At 44.5% G+C, this 26,101-nt stretch overlaps 1 protein-coding gene across 2 annotated transcripts in view; it reads right to left on the reverse strand.

Moving 5' to 3' along the window:
- LMBR1 (limb development membrane protein 1) overlaps positions 1-26,101 on the reverse strand; it is a 91,096-nt gene that overhangs the window by 5,752 nt on the left and 59,243 nt on the right. For both annotated transcript variants that reach the window (XM_060248057.1, XM_060248059.1), the window contains 9 exons: positions 24,810-24,936; positions 24,330-24,398; positions 23,629-23,693; positions 22,209-22,281; positions 8,929-9,009; positions 5,573-5,649; positions 4,998-5,075; positions 3,859-3,932; positions 3,458-3,548 (listed from right to left, as the gene is read on the reverse strand). In XM_060248057.1, coding sequence (XP_060104040.1) covers positions 3,458-3,548; positions 3,859-3,932; positions 4,998-5,075; positions 5,573-5,649; positions 8,929-9,009; positions 22,209-22,281; positions 23,629-23,693; positions 24,330-24,398; positions 24,810-24,936 — 735 coding nt within the window. The remainder of the gene's footprint in view (positions 1-3,457; positions 3,549-3,858; positions 3,933-4,997; positions 5,076-5,572; positions 5,650-8,928; positions 9,010-22,208; positions 22,282-23,628; positions 23,694-24,329; positions 24,399-24,809; positions 24,937-26,101) is intronic.

Here is a 26,101-nt window from a genome sequence, read left to right on the forward strand (position 1 = left end):
GCAAGTGGAGGAGTGAGGAATCAAACCCGGTTCTCCCAGATTTTTTTTTTTCCTTATATATTCATCATTTATTGAAATTAGTATATGTAACAGATCCATAGTAATAATAAATATTTAACAATTAAACAAACAAAAAATTACGTAGTTCACAATTATCCACTCATCCAGCACCCTGTGACCCGTCACCCTTGTTGCCCATACTTATCTATCTCTGCCTATTGTATGCCTAATACTTGATATAGCTCTCTGGACCACCTTGGCCCCCACAGCCTAGAGGGAACTATGTTCAAATTCACATCCCGGACCCTGTAAATTATTGACAGCCGCCAAAAACGGTGCCCAAATGTCCTCGAATTGTTGTTGTTGCATCATTCGTCGGTAGACCAGCCTTTCATCCACCGCCAATCGCAGCATGTCCTCCAGCCATTGCGCTACGGTTCCTGAAAATTCCGTTCTCCACATCTGCATGATTATCCTCTTTGCCGTCATCAGTGCCCGAAATCCCCAATATCGCTGTGGGCGAGACAACACCCATGCTGACGGGAAGTAGTTTAAAAGAACTTGCATGGCTGTGAATCTGTGCTGACCTCCCAATACGCGGTTTATCCACCTGAGTATATCGCCCCAGAAATCAAGCAGCACCGGGCATGACCAAATCATGTGGCTTAGCCCCGCTTCACCTCCCTGGCATCGCCAACATGCTGGTGAAGTCAAGAGGTTAAATTTGTGTAGTCGAACAGGTGTCCAGTAAATACGGAAATGAATTTTTTGCTGAATTAATATCAAGCGTTGATCTTTAGAAACTTTTCGGATCGCCCTGTTGATTGTGAACCATTGGAATGGTAGAATACTAAGGTTCAGTTCATCTGCCCATTTTACCCGTAATTCTTCAATTAACTGTTGTTGTTGCGTCCCATATCGAAAGTACGTGTACAGGGCTTGCACTGGATTATCTTGCTGCCATGTCCGCCTTAATACAGCTAAAAGGGATGGTGGATCAGGGGCAGCCAAGGCATCCGGACCCAGCAGCTGCGTCAGCGCCATCTTTATTTGGTAATAATGTAGCCATTGGTTAGATTCAAGATTATACTTGTCTTGAAGCTCCTTAAATGTCCAGAATTCTTCTCTGTTTGGGTCTCGTAGATGATCAAGAGTTGTTATCCCTTTTTCAATCCAACCCTTCCAAACCACTTGGCACCCTCCGATCCTCAATTCTGGGTTTCCCCAAAGAGTCATTGATCCATGTAAGAAGGCGTTAAAGCCTTGCTTGGACCCTATTAGCTGCCATAATCGCCTGGTGGCCTGAATTGCTGGAAGCAATACTTCCCCTTGGTAGTGCTTCGAACCCAAAACCTCTAGCGTAGAAAGAGGGGCCACTGTTGAAGCCTCGAGGGCCACCCAGTCTGGAGATTCCTTCCCTACATCTTGCCTCCACTTACTAACACTTGCCAACATATAGGCCCTATGGTATACACTTAAGTCTGGCATACCAAAGCCACCTTGATCAATTGGGAGCTGGAGCCTAGCCAAGGAAAGTCGTGGCCTTTTCCCTTCCCACAAGAAGTTTGTTATTAGAGTATTGACTCTTTTAAACCACTTCTGCGGAATATACTGATGGAGACCTCGGAGAACATAAAAGAAGCGGGGGAATGTAACCATCTTAAGGGCATTCACTTTACCCCACAATGACAATGGGATGGGTTTCCATCGGGTGAAGTCAGCTTGTGTTTTCTCCAGGAGCTTTCTAAAATTCATCCCCACTAAGTTTTGACTTCGATTGGGAATTTGTATTCCTAAGTATTGAATCGAGTCCTCCTGAAGTCTAAACCGCCTTCCAACTGCCTCAGGAATCTTCTTACCGCCCACTTGGAGTACCTCAGTTTTCCCCCAATTCACTTTGTAGCCTGCAAGTTGGCCGCCCGGTTCTCCCAGATAAGAGTCCACGCACTTAACCACAACAACAAACTGGCTCTCCTAAAAAAAAAAAAAATCAGCTACCCCTAAAAATTCTCTAAAGGCCACAGGGATTTCTAGTTAGAATATTCTATACTATATGCTCCCTCACGCTCACACCCCCCAAAATGGCTCTGAATAAGTGTCACAGGTGCTTTTATATGAAGCTTCTGTATTAGCTGAACAGGTGGTTCGTATTTTGTATAGATACCAGGCCCTATTGGTTGGGTTAAAGTTCACAACTATGTTTTATCAGAAAACAGCAACAGTATAATGTCCCAACAGCTGGAATGCCTTTGGTCTCTATGAAGTAATGAACAGGAGGTCAGCCATGATGCCAATTTTGATCCCAGAATAACATTCCAGTATAAAGGAAGAATGCCCAAAACAGCAATGGGCATCCTCCTTGGGCCAGGAAGCACTCACTCACTTGTTCATGCCCTTCCAGGGTCACTCCATGTGTTATGTTCAGCATGGATGTTAGCACATGACTTCTGCAAGCATGAAGATTCCCTCCCCAGCATCACCAAACCAAGACAACCGTCACCCTTCCCTGGGCACAGGTGTGCTTTTGCACACCTTCCACTCCCTTCGCAGCTGCTTGCACAAGAGGCCTACACCTCAATACCGGTGTAAAGATTTCCCACAGCTGGAGCAAAATTCCACTGGGGAGGGATTCTGATGATTCAAAGAAGCTAAGACATAGATGAGCTGCAGAACTAATGCCACTGGCTTACAATTTCTGTTTGTCCCGCCCTCCTTCCGCCCAAACATTTCCAAAATGCTGTACATGAAAGGGCTGAGCAAACATAATGGGACTGCTCAACAGTTTTAATCAAGGATCTTCTGTACCAATGTTTACTTTCCCACTTCCACAAATTCCTGACAAGATGAAAGCAAACCTTCCACCCATCCTTCTTTCAGTAGGGAGAAGAAAGCCCCTTTTTTGTAGGGGGAGGGAGGATCTCAAAAATTGGTAAGTTAACTCCTTGGTTCTTTTGATTCCACCTATGGGAATTGTCTTTTATTTTTAGTGTACAGCTCAGCACTTGCTGTTCTAAAGTCAGAGTAAAGTTCTGGAAAAATCACAGCAGCTCTGGATAAAGGGAGCCTGCCAAGAAGAACCATTTTTAAATTAGTTATTCAAACTGAATGGATTTGCCTGCGTCACTTCAAGTAACCAAATCCTTCATCTTTCAAACAAGCCTCTAAAGCACAATCAAAGTTACTCATTAGCAATAGTTTCCTGGGGTGGGGGGAGAGTCCCTTCAGTGGCTTTGCCATTCCAGGCTTTTTACAAGTGAATGGAGGCCACCCAAAACAAACAGGACAGCAGGCCTTCCCTCGCCCCACTTCAGCAGCTTGAAAATCTTCCCCTTTTGTGTCCGCTGCTTGCAAAATCCCAATCGCCACAAATGAGCTATTTAAAGCAATTACTATCCAAGGAAGTCGGGTTTTGTCTTGGGTGGTAAAATGAAATAAGGTGGTTTGTTGTACCCCTTACCTTCGTCATGGTCGTGTCATCCTTTCTGGGAGTGAAATCTCCAAAAAAACGCAGGCTGTAGAAGCCAACGACAGAGGAGACCATAAGATAGCTGTGAGAATCAAGGAAAAAGAATGGCAGCAGCAGTCTGTTAGAAGTCTGAGGCACCAAGTTTGGGGTGGGGGGGGGGCGGTAGGGGAAACCGCCCCCACTTTTAAGTGCCTGGGAACAGCTGACTTGTCATTCTCTCTCTTGCAAGCATATTTAAGTAAATTAGCAATAGAAAGACAAAATCCCAACTTTATTTATTTAAAATATTTATTAGCCATCTTTTTTCCTTATGGAGGACAAGGAGGTTCACAATATTAATACATAAATCCAATATTTAAAACCACAATTTAGGGCTGCTTCTAAAAGGATACAAAATCAAAATGATCTCCAGAGCTGCTCCCACAAAACCAAATGTCGACAGAGAGGCATTTCCTATGCCAGACCCCTGCAAGAAAAAAAAATTAGCATAGTACTTCCATTTAGCATAGTATTTTCATTTCATAATGCATACACTAAGAACACTAATTCTTCCAGGTACCAAAGCATTAACTGCTGTAGACAAAAATCTGACAAATGGTTCATTCTAATGACATTTTTTCCTTTGATATTTTTATGAAAGCCAGTGTGGTAGAGTGGGTTAAGAGTGGAAGACTCTAATCTACAGAACTGGGTTTGATTCCCTAATCCTCCACATGAAGCCTGCTGGGTGACCCTGGGCCACAGTCACAGTTCTTTCAGAACTGTTCTCTCAAGAGCAGTTCTCTCAGAGCCCTCTCAGCCCCACCGACCTCACAAGGTTGGGAGAAGAAGGAAAGGAGATTGCAAGCCGCTTTGACACTCATTAAGGTACAGAAAAGTGGAGAATTAAAAACTACTACTCCTCTTCTTCAGTGTTTACCTGATCAAGGTTACAAATAAAGTTGGATGTTCCATATGAAAGCAGAATATCCTTCATACTTTTACCCATCTGATTTATATGGAAAGATTTGTATTAAAAATGTTATGGTGATATATTAACATCCATCAAAAAGTGCAAATAATTTTGGCTGCTGCCAAAGTAAGTCAGAATACACACTATCCTTTCTAACGGCCCAAGTCTAACTAAACAAGTTCAACAGCAACAACCAAAAGCAGCAATATTACACAACCAGAACTCTGAATAATCTTGCTGTCTGTGCAGGGCCACTGCTAAAGAGATGAGGTGCCTGAAGCAGAACACCTTGCCCTGTTGAACAGCAAGAACTGCTACAGACTCATATAATAAGGATCCAGCTGGGCATGCTATTAGCTCTTGCACATCTTGCAGTGGATCCAATGCCACATTGCCACAGGCACAAGGACTTCTGATGCCCATAAAGTGTGACTTTCTAAGTGCCTCCTTCTATCAACAGCCTGAAATGCTCGCCAGGGTTCTGCGGAGGGGGGGGGATATACATTTTCTAAGAATACCGCCCCCCACACACACACCAGATACATCTTTTACAGGGTAAAAATAAAAAAAATACTTTACCCTTGATCCCTTTGGCATTGCAGTTTCATCCACCAGAAGACAAAGAATATTGCAAGCAACTAAGAGGACCGAGATGGCCTGTGGAAAAACAGAAGAAACATCTCAACGTCAATGAAGGTTTAAACATATTTGACAAAATTCACATTGGTGAGCATTTTGTTAATTAACAGTGAAATTCTCTGCTGGGACAACAAAAGCCAGGGCTAACAGTACAGAGAAAGGGAGGGGAGGGGAGGGGAGAGAGAGAGAGAGAGAAAGAGCGAGAGAAAGAGCAAGAGAAAGAGAGAGAAAGAGAGAGAGAAAGAAAGAGAGAGAGAGAAAGAAAGAAAGAGAGAGAGAAAGAAAGAGAGAGAGAGAGAGAGAGAGAGAGAGAGAAAGAAAGAAAGAAAGAAAGAAAGAAAGAAAGAAAGAAAGAAAGAAAGAAAGAAAGAAAGAAAGAAAGAAAGAAAGAAAGAAAGAAAGAAAGAAAGAAAGAAAGAAAGAAAGAAAGATTCCTTCTATAGCTGCTCTTCAGCTCTCACACATACATGAAAGGGACAGATGGGTTTGAAGCACTGAAGGAAACTGAAACTTACCGTTTCAATTAACAGCAGTATCATTACAGCTGGATACACAAGATTCCTCTCCCATGCAGAAGCCTTTTTCCGCCGTTCTTTCAAGAGAGAAACAGGCATCCTTACAACCTTAATGCTGCTCAAGGTGAACACTGTCTTTTTATTCTGAAGATTAGAAACTCTCTAACAATCTCAGTCACAGTCTACTGAAATCAAACAGAAAATGGTAGAAGCCAATCCATTGCGGAAAGCCTAGGGGCAGGGACCCCCAACCTTGTTGAACCCATGGGTACACAGGGAATTTTGAAAATTCAGGCAATGGGTACAACAAAATGGCTCCCATGGTGGTGGGGGGGGGGCGGGTTTGAGTGCAATCACAAAATGTTGGTAAGTTCGATGTCAAGCAGTCTCTTACGGTGAAGGTAGCCGTTTCCAAATGAATGCCCCAGGCAGACACAGAGGTGATGCCTCCTGGGGTGTTTTGGAAGCAGCACCTTCTCCAGTCAGGGACTAGTTCAGGGGTGGCCAAACTGCGGCTCAGGACCCACATGTGTCACTTTCACACATATTGTGTGGTTCTCAAAGCCTCCACAGCCCTGTTGACCAGCTTGGAAAAGGTGTCTCTTTAAATCACTTTGCCAAGCCAAGCCAGCCAGCAGCTTGGAGAATATATTTAGAGTTGTTTTCTTTCCACGTCTCCCTCCCCCCATCTATTTGCCTGCCTGCCTTCCGGCTCACAAACATCTGGCGTTCATGTCTTGTGGCTCTCAAACATCCAATATTTATTTTATGTGGCTCTTATGTTAAGCAAGTTTGGCCACTCCTGGACTAGTTCTTTGGGGGAAGAAGCAAAGGGATGTCAAGAAATATCCAGATGCATCACACTTTCCATCACAGACAGATTCCACCTCCTGGTCTACCAACAGTTTCCTTAAAAGCTTAATCCTGACCTAGAAAGATCAAGGGAATGAACTGCTCTCATGCAGACCCACAAATTGCCCCTAAGCGTCACTAGAGGCAGTCTAAAGATGGATAACTCCACGGCCTTTGGATCCACATCTCTAGCACAGAACTCTCCCAAAGACGCTAGCCTTGTATGTGAAGGGACTGCCTTATTCAGAGGATCAATTCAAATACTCAGTCTACCACCTGCTTCCAGGCACGTCACCAGAGTTACCTCCTTGCCCTCCTGGTCTCGCTTTTATATCCAGTGTGGCTTGAGTGCAACAGTCACAATGCCAAACATCTGGACCATTTAAAAACCATTTTTCAAAAAGTAGGATTGTAATATCTATAGTTTGTTAGGTGTCACTATCAGTTTGTCAGTAGGCATCAACATCTGCGACTTGAAACTGAGGACACATTTTCTGAGTGCTCCTGTCCCGTGAGCCCTCTCTAAATTCTGTCGGGCCTGTAAGATGGTATTGTTCTGCCAGGCTTCCAGGTGAGGATAGTCGAGGCCAATTTTTTACCACCAACTAGCAGTGCTGCCTGTTTTCTTTAACAGCAGTCCGGAGAGCTGGTTGCTGGGTGCCAAATAACCATGTTTTATTCTAACACCTGGTACTATTTTTCTGGATTGTAATCCAATGATTTGTAAGTATGCATTACCTTTACTTATATTTATTTATTTCTATCTGTATCCTGCCCTCCAGGCGAACAGGCTCAGGGTGGGTAACAGCAAATTGTTTTACTGAATGCTGTGAGACGCCCTGAGCCCTGTGACCCAGGGGATGGATGCAGTGCAAGTCTAAAAATAAAGAAATAAAATCTCTTGAAATGGGGGCCGCACTGCTTCTTAAGCAGCTAAATCCACAGACGATTCCTCAATCTGTCACTCAGAGACAAATTCCACTAAGTGCACTCCAGGAGAATCTAACATACCCTACAGAGGTGAGGAGACTGTGCTTCCCTGTCCTTGAGGAACAGGTGCCAGTCTGGCAAAACAGCCTCTGGGACCCATGGGGTACACTTGAGAGCCAGTTTGGTGCAGTGCTTAAGTGCACGGACTCTTATCTGAGAGAACCAGGTTTGATTCCCCACTCCTCCATTTGCAGTTGCTGGAATGGCCTTGGGTCAGCCATAGCTCTGGCAGAAGTTGTCCTTGAAAGGGCAGCTGCTTTGAGAGCCCTCTCAGCCCCACCCACCTCACAGGGTGTCTGTTGTGGGAGAAGAAGATATAGGAGATTGTAAACTGCTCTGAGTCTCTGATACAGAGAGAAGGGTGGGGTATAAATCTGCAATTCTTCTTCACTTGTTCTGAAAGCATTACTGGAGCACTCAGATTCAATATTTTGTCAAGGTTCTCAGATTTTGTTTTCTCTCTTTCTCTGTAGATTGTTAAAACAGGTGAAAATGATTGTTCTTTATGTATGCTCACAGGGAGTATACCTCTGAATGTTAGATGCCTAGAAAGACTTTATGTTTCATGGTTTTAGAGTGTTTTCTCTGATGGTTCTACATAGCAATCTTTTTGAAATTCTGGGCCACTGTCTTGTTCCAGCTTTCATACTCATGTTTACTTTTCTGAGTTGATGTACAATGTGCAAGGGCTGAGACTCTGCATTTTGATAGTTTTAGCAACATTATCTGTTCTGAGAAGAGCATCTTCTCCCACAATACAATTTTCAGGCAAAAATATGTTTTACACCTGATTTGTCTGGTGATATTCAAAGAGCGTTGGCAGCTATCTGCCTTACGTTCCTCCCCTAAACACAGCAGACTCAGGCTTGGAGTGTGCCCATCTGGTGAAGGCAGATTTCCCACACAGGCAGAAGAGCATTTTAAAGATTTCCACTGTGCCATAGTCATGCTGCTTTGTTACTGAAGTCAGGCTTCCTTCACTTCATAGTACGTTTGTGAAAATTCTAATTGTGAATTGGCTCATGACTGCCAATGGAGAGGGATAACTCCATGGCCTAAGAAGTAACTGGCCTAGTGGTCAACAAAGAACACAGCAGCTCAGCTCACTCCAGCCATGCGTCGCTCACACTGAGAGCTCACACTGAAAACATCTAGCTCTGAAAGTTTTCGAAGATGGTATTTGCACGCGTGAGATTGCACTGTTAAGATACGCAGACATCACAAAGAATAAGAATACAATTCCAAGGAGGAAGTAGAGCACGTCAGCTGCAGCAAAATATACAGCAGTCTAGCATTGCTTTTTGCCAGTCTAAGATGCTGTCAGAGACTCCGTTTTTGAAACTATGCGGATCTTTCTAAGTACTTTATAAACAAGACCTCCTACTGTTTACACCCCAATATTGTCGCTAGAACATTTGCAACATATGTGCATACATGTTTCTAACAATGCCAAGAAAGCTTCTTTGCAAACCAGTACCTGCAGGAGACCACACAAAAACGAATGACGTCATTACCCAATTTTATCTTCATGCTCCTCACATTCTTAAGTTCCTGTTCCAGCTGCTTGGTATTATACTCTACGGGAGAAGATACACCTGGCCAAAAACAAACATATAGTCATTTGCTTAAGACCACTAACCATGATAAAGATTTAGCATGATACCAATGACTGCTAGAACTACAGTGCAGCTCCTTAGACAAATTTCACGGGAAAAATGTGCCATCTTACACACACTACTAGTGGCACCTCTAAAGAGCCCACTGACATCCCTTCTTACCTCCCCAACCATTCATGGTATCAACTACAAAACTGTGATGAATGTGACTGGAGAAAGCCGTAAGATACTAATGCAGGAGTCTCATCTGGCATAGCAAAGCCTGGTTTTTGCAAGTTAAATCAGCTGCATGATACCATCCCATACTTCATCTCAAATTCACCTGTTTGAGCAAGGCCGCATGAATGAGACTAGTTATTGGCTAATCAAACAATCAAGGCTCATTTGTGCAGCTTACCTTACCATGAAACAGTTGCCTTGGGCAGCTGAATCTAGGAAGACTTGCTATTACCTACTGTTATGATCCTAGGCCTAGTGAGGCCTATAGGCTCCAGGGAAGCCTATGTGGAATAGCTACAGGGCCTACACCTCCCCAGGCTCCCTTCTGTCCCTCTGATTGGGTGAAAGCAGTTTTGGAGGGGAAACTGGCCCAGGGGTGTGGGACCTGGGAGGAAAGAATAAATAGGCCTGGCTAGAGAGGGAGGGTGTTCTCTCCGGAGAGGCTGCAGTCTGGAAAGAAGGCAGCTGAAAGGTTCCCTCACCAATGAGGAGTGAGTCCATTTGGAATTATAAGAAGGTAATGTCTAGATAGATGCATCAGGGCTTCTGCGTCTTTATACCAACCTTTATTATTTTCTGTATTCACTGTGTACTAAAGGGGAACAAAGGGCAAGAAAGGAATGGGGGGAAGAAAGGGAAATGAAATGGGGGGAAGAAAAGGAAATAAATGGAAATAAAGAAATGGGGGGGAGAAAGGGAAATAAATGGAAGAAATGGGGGGAAGAAGGGGCCAGCAATCCCCGAGGGCCAGACCAAGTTATCTCGAGGGAAGTTCCCCACCCCTGCTCTAGGCACTCCCCTACAGACCCTTACCAGAGTTGTGACAGCCAGCAGAAGGCCCTTCCTGGTCTCCTGCTGTGTGACACCTACTAAGTAGCAACATTTTTTGAAACTACAGAACATTTCCTTTTCCCAATAGGTTTTTTTTGTGTGCGTGGATGGGCTTTTGTGAGGGAGTTTGCTTAAGGGGGAGGGAGAACAAAAAAAAAAATTGGAGAAATTAAATATATAAAGTACTTTCTAATCAAATGTAAGTTTATTGCACTACTTTCAAAAGAAGTTATTTATAACTCAGTAGAACCTTAAAAACTAACAAAAATTGTGGTAGGATATCAGTTTGCAGGAGTCATTAATAATCCCTTCTTCAGAACATTTAAAGCTCAGTTAACATATCAGATTGTACTATTTATGGAATTTCACAGTAGAAATACCTTCTTTTCCTTAACCAAATGTACCAATATAACTATCAGTACTAACAATGTATTGCAAGAACCTGAGAGTACTGCAAACCACTGCACTCTAAACTACCTTAGGACTCGTATCTTTAAGTTTTAGATCTATGAGATATTAGAAGAAAAACAGAAGTTGACCATAGGATATGAAATTTTTACATTAAGCAAAAAAACTGCATTCTTAGAAACAGCCTCAGTCACAATAGGACTACCAATATATTTGAATATCTATTTGAACTTTATAATCACGGACCCCTTCGATAGTGTATTACTATGCATATAACATATGGGGGGGGGGCAATTTACACAGAGTAATATATAAATTAAGTAAAATAAAATATTCACTTATTTTTCTATTTCCTTTACAGATATCATTTGAAAATAAAATAGATCTTTTCAGTTACAAAGCCTACAGAAAATGCCCAGCTTCAAAAAAAGCCCTTGAAATTTTAAAGAAAATTTTTCCACAAGCATAACTATCACCTGCACAATGGTTCATGAAACCCAAGCTACTATATATGGTTTCATGTAACCAATTAGTACATTAAAATACTATCCTGTTTTTAAACTTCACTACCAGCATAGGCATCAATTAATCAAGATACAGCTGGAACGATCGGTTCAGATTCCTTTTCAGTTTATAAAATAGTCATCAATTCCATTTCATTCAATTTGTTAATGCTCACAGCCCAATTTGCCATAAGTAAATAAAGATACAAAATACATAATTACACAGTTGTCAATTAAGTTTACTTGCTTACAAAAGGAAACTTCCCAGCTCTATGATGGGATACCATCATTTGCCCCTGTAGTCTACCTGATGGAAGAGCCTTACTAACCATACACATAACTAAAACTTAAAAAAACTGCTTGTAATAAAAGTGTTTGCTTTTCTAATTTTAAAATTCCCCCAATGTTAATTTACCCTGTTCTCCAGCTGTAGAACAATGGCCCTGAGGCTGATCCCGGGACACCGTCTCCTTATGTGGAACAATGTGCTTGGGTGAAATGCAGGACTTTAATGCATGTATCTGAGGCCTCTTACAGCATCCTGACTCAATGTAATTGGCAGACAGTCTTGTGAAAAACTGCAAAGGGCATCCCCTTCCACATACATACCAATTAACCATCCACTTTTTAATTCATATTGTGCTCCAACATCACAAGATAGCAGGCTGAGCAGGTGTTTGCTTCTATCTTTCTCCTTTTTTTGTCTCAATAGAAACTGGGATGGAGCACATACATAGGGGAGGGACGGTGGCTCAGTGGTAGAGCATCTGCTTGGTAAGCAGAAGGTCTCAGGTTCAATCCCCAGCATCTCCAACTAAAAAGGGTCCAGGTGTGAAAAACCTCAGCTTGAGACCCTGGAGAGCCGCTGCCAGTCTGAGAAGACAATACTGACTTTGATGGACCAAAGGTCTGATTCAATATAAGGCAGCTTCATATGTACTCTGACCCAGTGGGATCCAGGTTCAATCCCCGCCATCTCCCTTACAGGACATCAGGGAGCAAGACCTCAGAGCTTAGAGAGAAGGCTAGCAAAATCAGCAGTCTAATTTACCAAAGTTTTACGTGCCAATAATGTAGGGCTGTGAGTTTCAACCATCTACATCAAATCTCAGGATTTTCATATAAATCTAAGAGAACCGCATCCAATCTTAATTTTACGTGCCAATAATGTAGGGCTGTGAGTTTCAACCATCTACATCAAATCTCAGGATTTTCATATAAATCTAAGAGAACCGCATCCAATCTTAATGTTTATGTTGACAGAAAAATGACAGCCCTTACAACTTCCTCCAAAATGAGAACAAAGTAACACTGATCCCGATAATTTGCCAAAAAGCAATGCAGTATTTTAAACAATCAAATCAGATACCTGAAACACAAGCACAAGCTATTCAAAGCAAAACACACTCTTAACTTCATTTCAAACAAGCACAAAAAAGTTTAATGTCTGCATTGTCTAGCCAATAAATCAAACTGGTAGACGGAACTTGTTCGGACTAGTTATGAAAAATTAGAAGGGATTCTCCAAGAAAACCACAAAGCAGCTCATTTAAGGTCAATTTAACAGTATTATTTTGTTTTTCTTCCAGCCCCAACATAATATTTCAGCCCCAACATAATATTTCAAAGGAAATTGTAGGAGTATCTATTTGCATTCCCTGTAGGTGATTGGCAGTTCAGCACCAATTAGTTCAAAATTACACTGTTACTAGTGTGCAATAAAAACAACACCTTTCATCTTTCTTACATAGGCTAGAATATCTTCAGAGCCAATAACTTTGATCAAATGGGTATTTTTGATCCTGCCCCACCCGTCTCCTTGGATTCAGGAAAACTAATAGCTAAAGGCAACTTTTCCCTTTTAATATAAAGAATGTCCTAGCTTTATTCTTTTGGAGAAGGAATGATGCAGGTATTGAAATACAATATGATAAAAACACTTCTTCCATCCCAGTCACTCTTCCACAATGACGTTAAGACAGATTAACAACTGTTCCCATTATTTCCCCCCCTCCCAGTAACTTCCTGTGCAAATAAAGTTATAACTGACATGTTGAAGGCACAAGAGTTCTCAATATTATCTAAAAACACAGGCATTTAGAAAAGTTCAGGAAAAAATATCAATTCAGGTCTGTGCTTTTTTAATTATATGGAAGCACATGAAGTCAGCTCTGGAGAAAAATACTGCTGATTCAAATAGACCAGCAAGAAAAGGTCAAGAATTATTACTGCAAATCTTTTCCCCAGCTTCTCACAATTATTAAAGGCAAGTACCACAAATCTTCATCATAGCTGTACGGAAGTTTTTTTCAAAAAAACACAATCAACTAACATCTTTTGTATGAAGGTTCACAAGCACAACCTGGTCTGACAGATATCCTATATATTTATAGCCAAAAGAATCAACAGAGGGGAGGTTCTGGCTTTCATCACCTGATCCTAGGCCTTCTACAAACATCTGCTAATACTGGACTACTCTTATTTTCACTTCTATTCATAAATACACTGGAGGGGAAGTTAGCTTGGTTCAGATGTAACACAAAAGACGCTTTCACACAAGCTGAATAAACAGGTTGCTTACCTGTAACTGATGATCTTCGAGTGGTCATCTGTGCAGTCACACACATGGGTCTTGCCGCAGGCAACGAATCCATTCCTCGGAGTTCCAATAGCTCGCCTATAGCGCTTTTTGGCGCGCTCCCCTCCCGCCCTGGGGAGCAGGCAGCGACCGCGCATGCCTGGAGCGGGGGGGGAGCGCCTATCCCACTCAGTTTCTTCCAGCCGCCGCTGACACTGACACTGTACAGAGTTAGGCAACAATCACAAGAGGCCAGCAGCGGGGAAGGCTGGGTGGGCGTGTGTGACTGCACAGATGACCACTCGAAGATCATCAGTTACAGGTAAGCAACCTGTTTATCTTCTTCGTGGTCTCTGTGCAGTCCCACACATGGGTGACTAGCCAGCTTAATGACCTGGAGGAGGGTGCTGGAGAAAAGGAGAGTTAGTCACATGTCACATGATCATAACACCATCTACATGTAATGAAGAGATGAAAGCGAATGCACTCACCCATAACTTCAGTGGAAGATGGATCTGAGGACCGCTTGGCCGAAAGAGGCGTCTCGTCTCGCACGCACGTCCAGGGCGTAATGGGAGACGAACGTGGATGGAGAGGACCACGATGCAGCAGCACAGATGTCCTCTAGGGAGACGCCCTGCAGGAAAGCCGAAGACGTCGAGACCGCTCTGGTAGAGTGGGCTTTAAGGCCTTCGGGCAAAGGCTGCTTAGCCAGTTCGTAACACAACCTGATGGCACTAACTACCCATTTCGAAAGTCTCTGAGTAGAAATCTTGTGCCCTCTGTGAGGTTTGCCGTAGGCCACAAACAGATTAGGGTCCTTACGGAACGGTTGCGTACGAGCCAGGTAGAATGACAAGGCTCTTTTAACGTCCAAAGAGTGCAGGGCTCTTTGCCCTGGGTCTGATGGAGAGGATAAGAATGCGGGTAAGGAAGTTGAAGCCGATAAGTGGAACTGGGAAACAACCTTAGGGAGGAAAGCAGGGTCTGGACGTAGGACCACCTTATCCTTATGGAAAATGGTGTAAGGGGAGTCATGTCGGAAAGCACATAAGTCACTTGCACGCTTCCCAGAGGTAAGGGCAACCAGCAATGCTGTTTTCCAGGAGAGAAGGTTGAGATCTATGGTGGCCATAGGTTCAAACGGGGTTTTCATTAAACATGAAAGAACGAGGGATAGACTCCAAGCCGGAACGAAAGGCTTGATAGGTGGGTGGAGATGCAACATTCCCTTAAGAAAGGATTTGGAAAGGCTATGAGAGAAAACCGTCTTGCCTTCAACGTGGTCATGAAACGCGGAAATGGCGGAGAGGTGAACCTTCAGGGAAGAATAACAGAGTCCTGATCTCTGCAGGGAAAGCAGATAGTCGAGAACCAGATTTAGCGGTGCCGATTCTGCTCGAGAGTGATTAGATGCTGCGAAGGAGCAGAAGCGCTTCCACTTGCGCTGGTACGAAAGTCTCGTGGAAGGCTTCCTAGCGTTGAGGATGATGTTGGCTACATCAGCAGAGAGGGAGGAGGGCGGATTCTCCACGCTGTCAAGGCCAGAACCTGAGGGTTGTGATGTAGTATCTGGCCATTGGCCTGCGATAGGAGATCGTTCATTAGAGGGAGACGGCGGTACGTGTGACCAGACATTTGCAGCAGCCGCGTGAACCACGGTTGCCGTGGCCACCATGGAGCAATTAGAATACAGTCCGTGCCGTCTCGTGAGATCTTCATAAGTACCTTGGTTAGTAGGGGGGTTGGAGGGAAGAGGTAGTGGAGGGGACCTCTCCAAATTTGTAGAAAGGCATCCCTGCCCCTTCTGGTGTAAAAACGAGGGCATTTGGCATTGTCCCTGGATGCAAAGACGTCCACCTTGGGTGTTCCGAAACACCGAAAGATGGGACGAAGGTAGGTCGGGTTGATGGACCATTCGTGGTCGTCTATGAGCAGCCTGCTGAGAGAGTCGGCCAGAACATTCTCCACACCTGGGAGGTGGATGGCAGTCATGTAGATGTTGTGTTTGACACACCATTCCCAGAGAAGTATGGCTATGCGGCAAAGTCGCAGGGATCTGGTGCCCCCTTGCTTGTTTATATAGAAGACTGTTGCCATATTGTCTGTGGATATCTGGACGTGGCGACCCCCGATGAGAGGGAGGAACGATTGGAGGGCCCTGTGTACAGCAATCAGCTCTAAGCAGTTTATGTGCATGGCCCTCTCTGAAGGAGTCCAAAGACCCCTGACAGTTCTGCCGTCTAAGTGGGCTCCCCATCCCCACATGGAGGCATCTGTTGTCACGGTAGCCGTTGGAGGGGTTGGTAGAAACGGCATGCCCGCGAGAAGGTTGTCGGGTACAGTCCACCAGGTGAGAGAGAGAAGTGCTCTCTGGGGAACGGTGAGCAGAGTGCTCTGAGGTTGCACGTGAGGATGGTAGGCACGCACGAACCATAGCTGAAGTGGCCTCATTCGTAGCCTGGCGAAGAGGAGGACTGCTGTAGTGGCGGCCATCAGGCCTAAAAGGCGTTGGATAGTGAAGGCCGATTGGGTGGGTTGTAGCTGAACCGATCTGGCGAGGTTGATGATTGTCAGCGCGCGGTCCTCTGGGAGGAAGGCACGATGGAGGGAGGTGCAGAGATAGGCCCCTATGAAGTTGAGGTCCTGAGTCGGGGTGAGGTGTGATTTGATGGCATTCACACGCAAGCCTAGAGAAGATAGGAGGAGAAGAGTGGTGTGGAGATTGGACTCGAGCTGAATGCTGTGTCGGAGCAATGAGGAGCCAGTCGTCGATGTAAGGAAAGACTGGGATGTTTCGGATCCGTAGGGCAGCCGCCACCACCGCCATGCACTTGGTGAAAACCCTGGGTGCAGTGGAGAGACCGAATGGTAGGGATGCGTACTGGAAATGATCCTGGCCCACTGCAAACCGGAGATACTTCCGATGTTGAGGTCGGATTGTCACATGGAAGTAAGCGTCCTGAAGATCTAGGGAAGCCATCCAGGAATTCTTTGGAATCAAGGGCAAGATGGACTGCAGAGAGATCATTCTGAATTTCCTGTACTCGATGAATTTGTTCAGCTTCCGAAGATCTAGAATAGGACGCTTGCCTCCATCCCTCTTGGGGACCAGGAAGTATTTTGAGTAGAAACCCGTCCCCCGATGTTGAGGGGGAACAGGTTCTATGGCATTTTTCTGGAGCAAGTCCAGAATCTCCTGATGGAGGTGAGGAGACGGGGGGGTAGTTATAAAGTAGTGGTGGTGAGGCGGTGAAGTGAACTCGATTGCGTACCCCAGTCGTACGATGGTGAGTACCCAGGAATCGGTCGTAATAGAGCTCCAAGTCCGATAGAATGGGGAGAGACGTGTTGGGTAGGACGGCTGCATGGGAGGGAAGTCAAAGAGACTGTTTGGTAGGGATGGAAGACTTTTTGGTTTGCTGAGGGCGCGGCCTCTGGTGGAATGGAGGTTTTTGTTGTGTAGGCCTTCTTTTCCAATAGTCGCCTTGCTTTGGAGAACGTTGGCGTCTTTGGAAGGATGGCTTCCAGGACTTGTTGCGATTAAATGGTTGTGAGGATGGTTGAGACACTCCCAGGCGTTTGGCCCTCTTACGACCGTCGTCGACCGAAGTCAAGACCTCATCGGTAGAAGCGTGAAAGAGGCCAAGGCCGTCAAAAGGAAGGTCCTCTATTTTCTGCTTGATGTCCGGTTGCAGATTGGTGGACCTAAGCCAAGCATGACGGCGTAGGGCGACGGAAGAGGCGAAAACTCGGGAGGAACAAGAGACCGCATGACGAATGGAATTAATTTGTTGTTTGGAGACCCTGGACAGTTCGGCGACCAGGGTGGAGGCTGTTTTCTGAGAGGTGTCAGGAAGCGAGGGTATAAGTGGTGTAAACTGGTTGGCCAAATTAAAGGTGTAAGCGGCAAAGTATGCTAAATAATTATTGAGCTTCGAGTTGGTAGATGCCAGAGTAAAAATTTTTCTTGCTAAGGTGTCTAGCTTCCTTCCCTCACGATCCGGTGGTGTGGGATGTCTGGAGGGTTTGGCCTTAGTGGCCGAATGGACAATTATGGAGTTCGGAGCCGGATGCGAAGCTAGGAACTTGGCGTCGGGGGCATGGACCCGATAGAGGGAGTCAAACCTCTTTGAAGTGGGGGGGACTGAGGCAGGTTTATCCCAGGCCTCTCGAAGACCCTCCAAATGCACAGGTAGCATCGGAAGTAAGGAGCCGGGCGGGAAGTCTGACTGCACTAAGTCATGTACCATGTCCGACACCTTGGGAGAGTCCGCTGGGAGTGGTATTTTCAGCGCTTCCGCCATAGAGGTGATCAGGTTGAGGTACGCCTTGGATGCATCCGATGGAGAGAGCCGGAGCTGTTGCGCGGAATCAGAGGGCAGGGAAGGTGGATGGTCTTCCGAGTCCGACGAGGCTGAGGACTCTCTGTCGGATAAGGAGGCCTCCCCCAAGGGAGAGGGTGGAGGTATGAGCGGTTCCGAGATGGGAGCTCGAGGTTCTGAAGTTTTGGCAGGAGATCTGGGTGGGGTGGCCGGGGCAACGGACACAGTAGCAGAAGCTGTGCGAGGTCTAGCCACGTCCCGGTACCGAGGATGCTCCTGATGGTGTCTAGAAAGGCCAACTTCCGGTTCCAAGGATCGAATGCGGTCACGGAGTCGAGGTGAGTACTCGAAATGCCTTCGAGGAAAGTCACGGAGTCGAGAGGGGCGCTCATAATGGGGTCGAGGTGAGTCCTCGTGTCGAGTTGGGCGCGTGTGACGGGGTCGAGGTGAATCCCCGTAACGGATCCGTGGAGTGGAGACGTCGCGATGCAAGTAAGGCTCCGACTCCTGGTATCTAAAATGAACGTCCGAATCGGAGGGCGATCGGGAAAGAGGACGGGAACGACTGTGCCCAGGTGAAGGAGATCTTGAGAAAGGCGAATAGTCGTACCGCCTTCTAGAATGGTAATCGTGCTGTTCAACGTAAACGGAAGATCCAGAGTCGTGGCGGCTACGCGGTGAACGTGACCGAACTAGAATCCGATGGGAGGGCACTTGGGTTGCCGATTCGCGGAATAGTGGAGAGACTGCGACGTCTCGGAAGGATCCTGGCCGTAGAGATGAGCGCAGGTAGGTCTGAGTCGGGTCGGTGGTGCGGTCGGGTTCGAGAAACTCGGAGGGCACCAGACTGTGCACCGAAGGCGATCGAGACCAGATTGGAATCACCTCCACGGCCGTGGAGGTATGTGGTGTAAGTTGAGGCATGTCCATGATGACATCTGCCGGGGTTGATAATTCAGGCGGCAGGAGTGGTTGAGCCGAGGTGGACTGGGAAGTCGAAGCTATGGAAGTCGAAGCCATAGCGTCCCGAGGTTTCCCGGGCGCCGAGTGCGACTGGTGAAGGCTCTTTAGAACCGAATCCGCCGATTCGGGATGCCGAGCCGATTCGGAATGGCAAGGTTTCTTAGGAGCCGAATCCTGATGCCGAGGATTCTTAGTCACCGAATCCGAATGCCGAGGTTTCTTAGGCGCCGAATCCGATTCGGAATGACGCAGTTTTTCCGAAGATTTGTGGCAGGTCTCAGGGTGCTTTTGAGATCGTTTCCCGGACTTGTGCGGCTTTTGAGACTGAAGCGCGGCCGGGGAAGCCGAATCTCCCGCTCGAAGTGGGGGAGGCGGCAAGTCAGAAGTGGGCATAGCCCGCAAGGACCGTTCAAGGAGGAAGGCCTGTAGTCTTGCAGCGCGGTTTTTGCGTGCCTGCTTGCCGAAGTTTGCACAATGAGGGCAAGAATCGACTCGATGGCCTTCCCCAAGGCAGAAAAGGCAATGGCTATGGCCGTCTGTGGTGGGGATTTTGGCTCCACAGTGCCTACACTTTTTGAAGGTAACCTTCCCTTCCATACGCTCCGGACAGGGGCGGGGGGGGGAAGGGTAAGAAAGAAAGGAAAGGAAAGCGCAGAAACGGTTTTTCTTTTTCTTTTTTTTCTTTTTTTTTTTTTTAGGACGAAGAAAAATTGGGGAAAGAGAGATACGATACCAGATGAAGAGAGGGAACAACGCAAGCTAGAGAGAGAGCGCAGCGAGGAAGGTGTTGTCCGGGCGGCGGAAAGGAAGAAACTGAGTGGGATAGGCGCTCCCCCCCCGCTCCAGGCATGCGCGGTCACTGCCTGCTCCCCAGGGCGGGAGGGGAGCGCGCCAAAAAGCGCTATAGGCGAGCTATTGGAACTCCGAGGAATGGATTCGTTGCCTGCGGCAAGACCCATGTGTGGGACTGCACAGAGACCACGAAGAAGATAATGCAGTTTCAATCCATTTCAGTGACCATTTGCAAGTGGACTTTGCCATTTCACACAGTAAAACCCAGTTGCAAAGTGCACTGAAAGTGGATTTTAAGTGCAGTATTTAGTGTGCGTGAAAGCGCCCAAAATTCTGAAGACAGCTACACAGAAGACAGAGCAAATAAATACATAAATCCCAAACCAAGCAATGGTGCAGTACGAAAAATTTCATTTATTTAATATAATTAATTAAATGTAAATAAAATACTGTAAAGTAAATAAAAGCAAGAAAAAAACCAAATTACCACCAAAAAGCAGGATTTAGAGACTTAATAAAAAGACAGTAACCACTAAATTACCACTAAAAAGCGGGATTTAGAGACTTAGTAAAAAGACAGTAACTTCTGAGCATGCAAAAAGTGCGCAGATGTGTCCAGAACCATACAAAGAAGGTTTCAGCTATCCTGCAGGGGCAGTACATGGATGGAGATGAATCTTAAAACAAAATGTATACAGATCACTCAAAACCTTTCACAAGCCCAAAAAATAAACAGCTAACTCATAAAAGTGTACAACCCAAGCAGTTCCCCAGAGCAGCAGAGCTTGAGAGAGAGAGGCAGGATGGGCTGAGTTTTTAATCTCATGTAAGAGAACAATCAGTCTCAAAATCCATTCTGCCTCTTTTTTTCCAATAGCATTTTATCACTACGGATTCAGGTGGGCAGCCGTGTTGGTCTGAGGCAGCAGAACACAGTTTCAGTCTGGTGGTGCCTTGAAGGCACAACACAAGCTTATTCTGGGTATAAGCGTCTGTGTGCCTGCAAGCTTCTTCAGAAGCATTCTTCCAGGGCAGCTTCAGAAGTGTGCATGTGCATGAAAGCTTATACTCAGAACAAAACTTTGTGGGCCTTAAAAGGCACCACTGGACTCAAACTTTGTCACTTTGACATTTGGATCTAAAAACAGGCCAAAAGTGTAAAAGTCCTTTGGACCATAACAGTGCTGTAGAAAGCGCTCAACCAAAAGGGCAATTTTTTAAAAGGTGGATGTTACTTTTGTGTCTTGCAATATACTAGCTACATTTCCTCAGAGTTCTGCAAACATACAACTCCTTACATGGATATACATTACCCAACCAGAACTGCATGTGGTGAAATTACTGAAAGCATATTGTTTGTTGTCATATGGATTAATAATTTCTTAATAATGCTCCATAAGCTTTCAGAATGAGCAGTTTCCATAAGGAAAATGTCCTGTTGGTGGACTGGATTCCAGCAGGATTAGTTGTGAATGAACAGGCTGATGTAGCCACTGGTCTTTCAAATTAAGTGTTCTTTTGAATGAAATGATCAGTTTCTTATTACACACAAGAATATCATACAATATATTTCAGTTCCTACATATGCTCTTCTTGACTCTAATGTTTATATGACTAAAGGTCAGACTGCCCCATGAGTAACCCAAGGCCAGTTTTTATTCTCACTTTGGAATAAGCAGATTGCAACACCAGATATGGGTATCCTCTAGCTACCAAATTCCATTCTAAAACACTCTGTATTAATACAATTCTTTCTAATCTCTGAAAAGTGACTATCTGCCTAAATATTCTATCAGGAAAGTGGATGGTGTCTGTTGTATCTGAGAAATGATTATTTTTTTCTATGGGTTTTTATATAGATCCTTCAAAATCTGCCCTTGATTAACTGTAACATCCAGTAAATTAATCTGTCATTTACATGCAATTCAAACCTGATATTCTCATCCCGTATATCGTCAGTTACGGAATGCCAAGAACTGGTCATGAATGTCTTTCTTTAGCAAGAAAATATAATCAGTGCAGTGCCATCATATAATAACATTTAAAAAGAGAGATCAGTACAATGTGCCTCAAGAGGGGACTGAATAAACATACGGAGCAGAGGTCCATGAGCAGCTGTCAGCCACAAGGTACAGATGGAACACTCTGTCTGGGGCAGTGATGCTCTGTCTTCTTGGTGCTTGGGGGCAACAGTGGGTGGACTTCTGAAGTTCTGGCCCAGCTGGTGGACCTCCTGATGGCACCTGGGTTTTGGCCACTGTGTGGCACTGAGTGTTGGACTGGATGGGCCATTTGTCTGATCCAACATGGCTTCTCTTAGGTATCTTCTGTCTTTTGTTTAAAGCATGTTCTATAATAGATAACACCCACACACACATATATGAGGGATATTGGTATAAAAAATGCTTAAGTCCTGGAATATCTAGAAGAAGGGCAGGTATATAGATAGTTTAAATATAAAAGATTTCTGCTTTCAAGGAGAGAGAGGAAATGTGTGACCCCAACTTTGCTTGTAGAAAACCAGATGCAAGGTGGATAAGCATTATGTAATCTACCCACCATTTAGCCTCCGCAGGATGGCTGCTTCTTCTAAAGAAATGATGTAAATCTGTTCATCCAGGTCTTCAAGGATCTGAGTTCAGAAAAGGAGACACTAGATTAACACACTCCCTTGGCAATGATGGAGCGTATGTGATTCATGCGGCCCACCTTGCACAGAACGTGTACTGAGTACTGGGATTTGTGCAGGAGTAAACCTTACATCTGGGCTAAGTGTCGTCAAGTCACTTCTGACTTACAGCAACTCTATGAATTAACAACCTCCAAAGCATCCTATCATCAACAGCCTTCCTCAGGTCTTACAAACTAAGAGCTGTAGCCTTCTGTAGAGCCATCTCAATTTGGGTCGTCTCTTTTCCTGCTGCCTTATACTTTTCCTATCATTACTGCCTTTTCCAGTTTGTCTCCTCTCTCATAATGTGACCTAAGTACAATAGCCTCAGTTCAGTTATTCTAGAGTCTAGGGAGAGCTCAGACTTTATTTGACCTAGAACCCACTTGTTTTTGTTTTTGGCAGTCCCCTGTAACCATAAAGCTCTCCTCCAACTCCACTTCAAATTAATCAACTTTCGTCTTGCCTTCTTTCTATCTGATACTCCTGGGCAATATGAAAATCAGCCCTTAGCTATTTGAAATCATGTACCTTCCTTTTTATACAAGATTTAGTCCTTGTATTTTGCCTACAGCAAAAAGACAGGAAGAGAACTAAACCATTTGAGTCATCACACTGTAGATACGTATACAGCAAAACATTAATGAATGACAGCTTTATCAGTGATTTCTTGTGACACTACTATGTGTACTATGATTACCCAAGCTTCAGTAAAAATGGTTCAAGACAAAAACTAACTTAACAATGAGGTCATGTGCACACAAGTGCTCTTAACAAAGCAAAGTTAACCAAGTAGGCTTTCAGGGCTTCTGGCATGTTCTCTGGTCTTATAAATATTCAAGATTCACAAGAGGTGGCTTGACCTTTTCCTTGGTCTCCTGCCAGGTTTTTATCTCCATCTCCAGACTACTCAACTGGCAATTTTAAATTTGCATAAACAGAAATGAGCTTATGCATATTGAACAGCACTCTTCAAATATGGGGGGGGGGAGGAATGTTACAATAAAATGATAAACTGATGACAGAGGTCAGGACCACAATTCTGCAAATATATAAGCATAAATTTAATTGTATACAAAGTTAGAAATAGGAATACTTGTTTGTAGGACTATGGACTATATAATGAAATCAGCATCTTCGCAAAAATGTATGAAACAAAAACTAAATGTCTTTACAGAAAAAAGACAGGCAAAGTTTTGTTTGGATAGCTAAATTATAAAGTTGCCCTAAAAAAATCAAAGAGAAATTACTTAGATAAAGCCATCTTTTGGCTTCAAATAAGCCAAGTTAAATGTGTATCATGCTTACCGTTGGTTTAACAAGCAACTGACCCATCACTGTAAACATTCGTGAAAGTCCCACTGGCGTGCATACTGTGGAGGAAAACAGGTATCAACCAATAATTCAAAGCAGCAATCAACATAATGCAGAATTTGAAATCTCCTTCCAAGTTAAGAGAATAAAACCAGCTGCCACGTTCAGCGTATTTCTGAACGTCACAACTGCAGCAATATTTTGAGCTGAGCTCTGACCTAATGCATTTATTTACAAACTGGACCTAGCTTTCAGCTTCTCAGTAGACCACTCAGGCTTCTGGGCACTCTAACCAATGACAACAAGAAGATCCCTGAGGACTCCCAGCGGTAGGAAAACTCCATTTTCTCCCCTTGTGACCAGCTCCAGCATCTCTCATCTCTTGCTTCCAATTCTCATCTGCCTCCTACTAGCCTACCACAGTTTTGGGTACCATTTTTGTTCAAAACACCACCCAAATTCCCACACATACATCATACAGGGGTTTTGTGAGAGCCATACATGAGCAAATTAATTTTGGCGGAGAGGGTATTCTAATCACAAAATTAGTAGAAACAAGCACAAGGGGGGGGGAACTATTACATAACTGAATGAGTAACCACAATGAAGAGGTAAAGATGTCTGGAATAAAAGGCCTAAATGCACTGAACAACATCAAGCTATCATATACTTTTCTATTACATTGCAAAACTTACTCAGAAGTAATAAACATCCCATCAGTGATATACAGGAATATAAATAAGGGAGGTAGAATTCCCAAAGATCTGAAAAGAGAAATTTAACACAGATTCAAACAGTGCACTATTATTTAAGTCAACTTTACCTATGGTAAAGTTAGAAAAATGAGACCCATGTACCATACCAAAGCTGAATTGAGTATGCAATTTTCTGGTACTACCCTTAATTAAACTAACACTGAACATCGCTCTAACAGATTTGTGCAATACACTCAGGTGTTTTTAACAACAAATGCAATTAACTGAATGTAAGTGATGTCACTGCAAGTAGTTCTTTGTTTATCTTTATGCAAAGCACGCCAATATTTTTTTCAAGTTGAACAAGCAAATGCAACTTCTCTTGCCTCCTCTGCACTGCACTAGGGTGGAACAAAGTCAGGGTTCTTTGTCTCCATGCTGCAAATTCACCCACACAAATGTTTAAAAAGACATACGTACCATACAGAGACTCCATACTCGCTGCATCATTGTCTATGAGAGCTGAAGCCACCCACACAATTCCAAGGATAAGCAGTGCAAGAAGAATGAGCATAACAAGAGTTTCCAGAATGCGGGCTTTGATCCCCTGGAACAAATATAAGTTTATTTTTTAAACAGGGTGGGGCTAGAAGCCATGGACCCATTCCTGTAACACAGATGCTCTCCTCGAGTGGAAAGAGACTTCCCTCGTCACAAAATGCCTTGAGCCACAGAACCCAACCCAGAGTGCCGAGCTGCATAATATTTCTGATGTGGTGCTATCTTCCCTTAAGTGGCTTTTGAGAGGCTCTAGTCACTTTTCACTTCATTGACAGCCATGGGAAAATAGTTTAAACTTGCCAACTGACAGCACAGAACTGATTCATTTCACAAGAGCCAGTGCGGACCAGTAGTTAGAGTGTCAGACCAGGATCTGGGGAGACCCAGGTACAAATTCCTACTCTGCCACAGAAGCTTGCTGGATGACGGTAGGCCAGTCACACATACTCAGCCTAACCTACCTCACAGGGTGGTTGTGAGGACAAAATAAAAGAGAAAAGAATTATGTAAGCCACCTTGGGCCCCTATTGGGGAGACAGGTGGGATATAAATGAAGTAAATACATTCAATTAAAGAATCCTTCCTTTTTTTGTGGGGGGGGGGGCGCAGAGGCATTTTTTAAAAGACAAACTGCTTTCATTAATACTTTCAACTGAGAAAGGGGATTGGCAAATTTCCTCTACCATTCCAATCTAGTGAGTGGAAGACCAATTACGGCAGACAGCCAAACAGCCTAGCTGGCAGCAGGATTGGGTCCATTTTATCTAGGCAATCAATTTAAAATACAGTCCTCCATTTTAATTGGTTTTGACCTATTCCTTACTATGAAGTCCTCAAGTACACAGCATGCTCTGCTACTGGAAACACATCACTTACTTGATTTATACCCCACTTTTCTCCCCAATGGGAATCCAAAGTTGCTTACAACATTCTCCCCTTCTCCATTTTATCCTCACAGCCACCCTAGGAGATAGGTGAGGCTGAGAGTGGTGATTGGCCCATGGCCACTCAAGTATCCATGGCAGAGGGGGATTTCAATCCCAGCCACAAATAATAGCCCAACACACTAACCATGCTGGTTGCTCTTCTGCTGCAAGCTCTGTTTTGTTGGTTTACTTTTAGATGTAGCTGGCTTATATTAACGTTCTATTTAATTAGTGTTTTAGATTTTTTAAATTGGTTCTGTAATACTGAGTTGCTTTTGTAATCCT

The sequence above is a fragment of the Heteronotia binoei genome, chromosome 10, assembly GCF_032191835.1.
Source record: "Heteronotia binoei isolate CCM8104 ecotype False Entrance Well chromosome 10, APGP_CSIRO_Hbin_v1, whole genome shotgun sequence".
Lineage (NCBI taxonomy): Eukaryota > Metazoa > Chordata > Lepidosauria > Squamata > Gekkonidae > Heteronotia > Heteronotia binoei.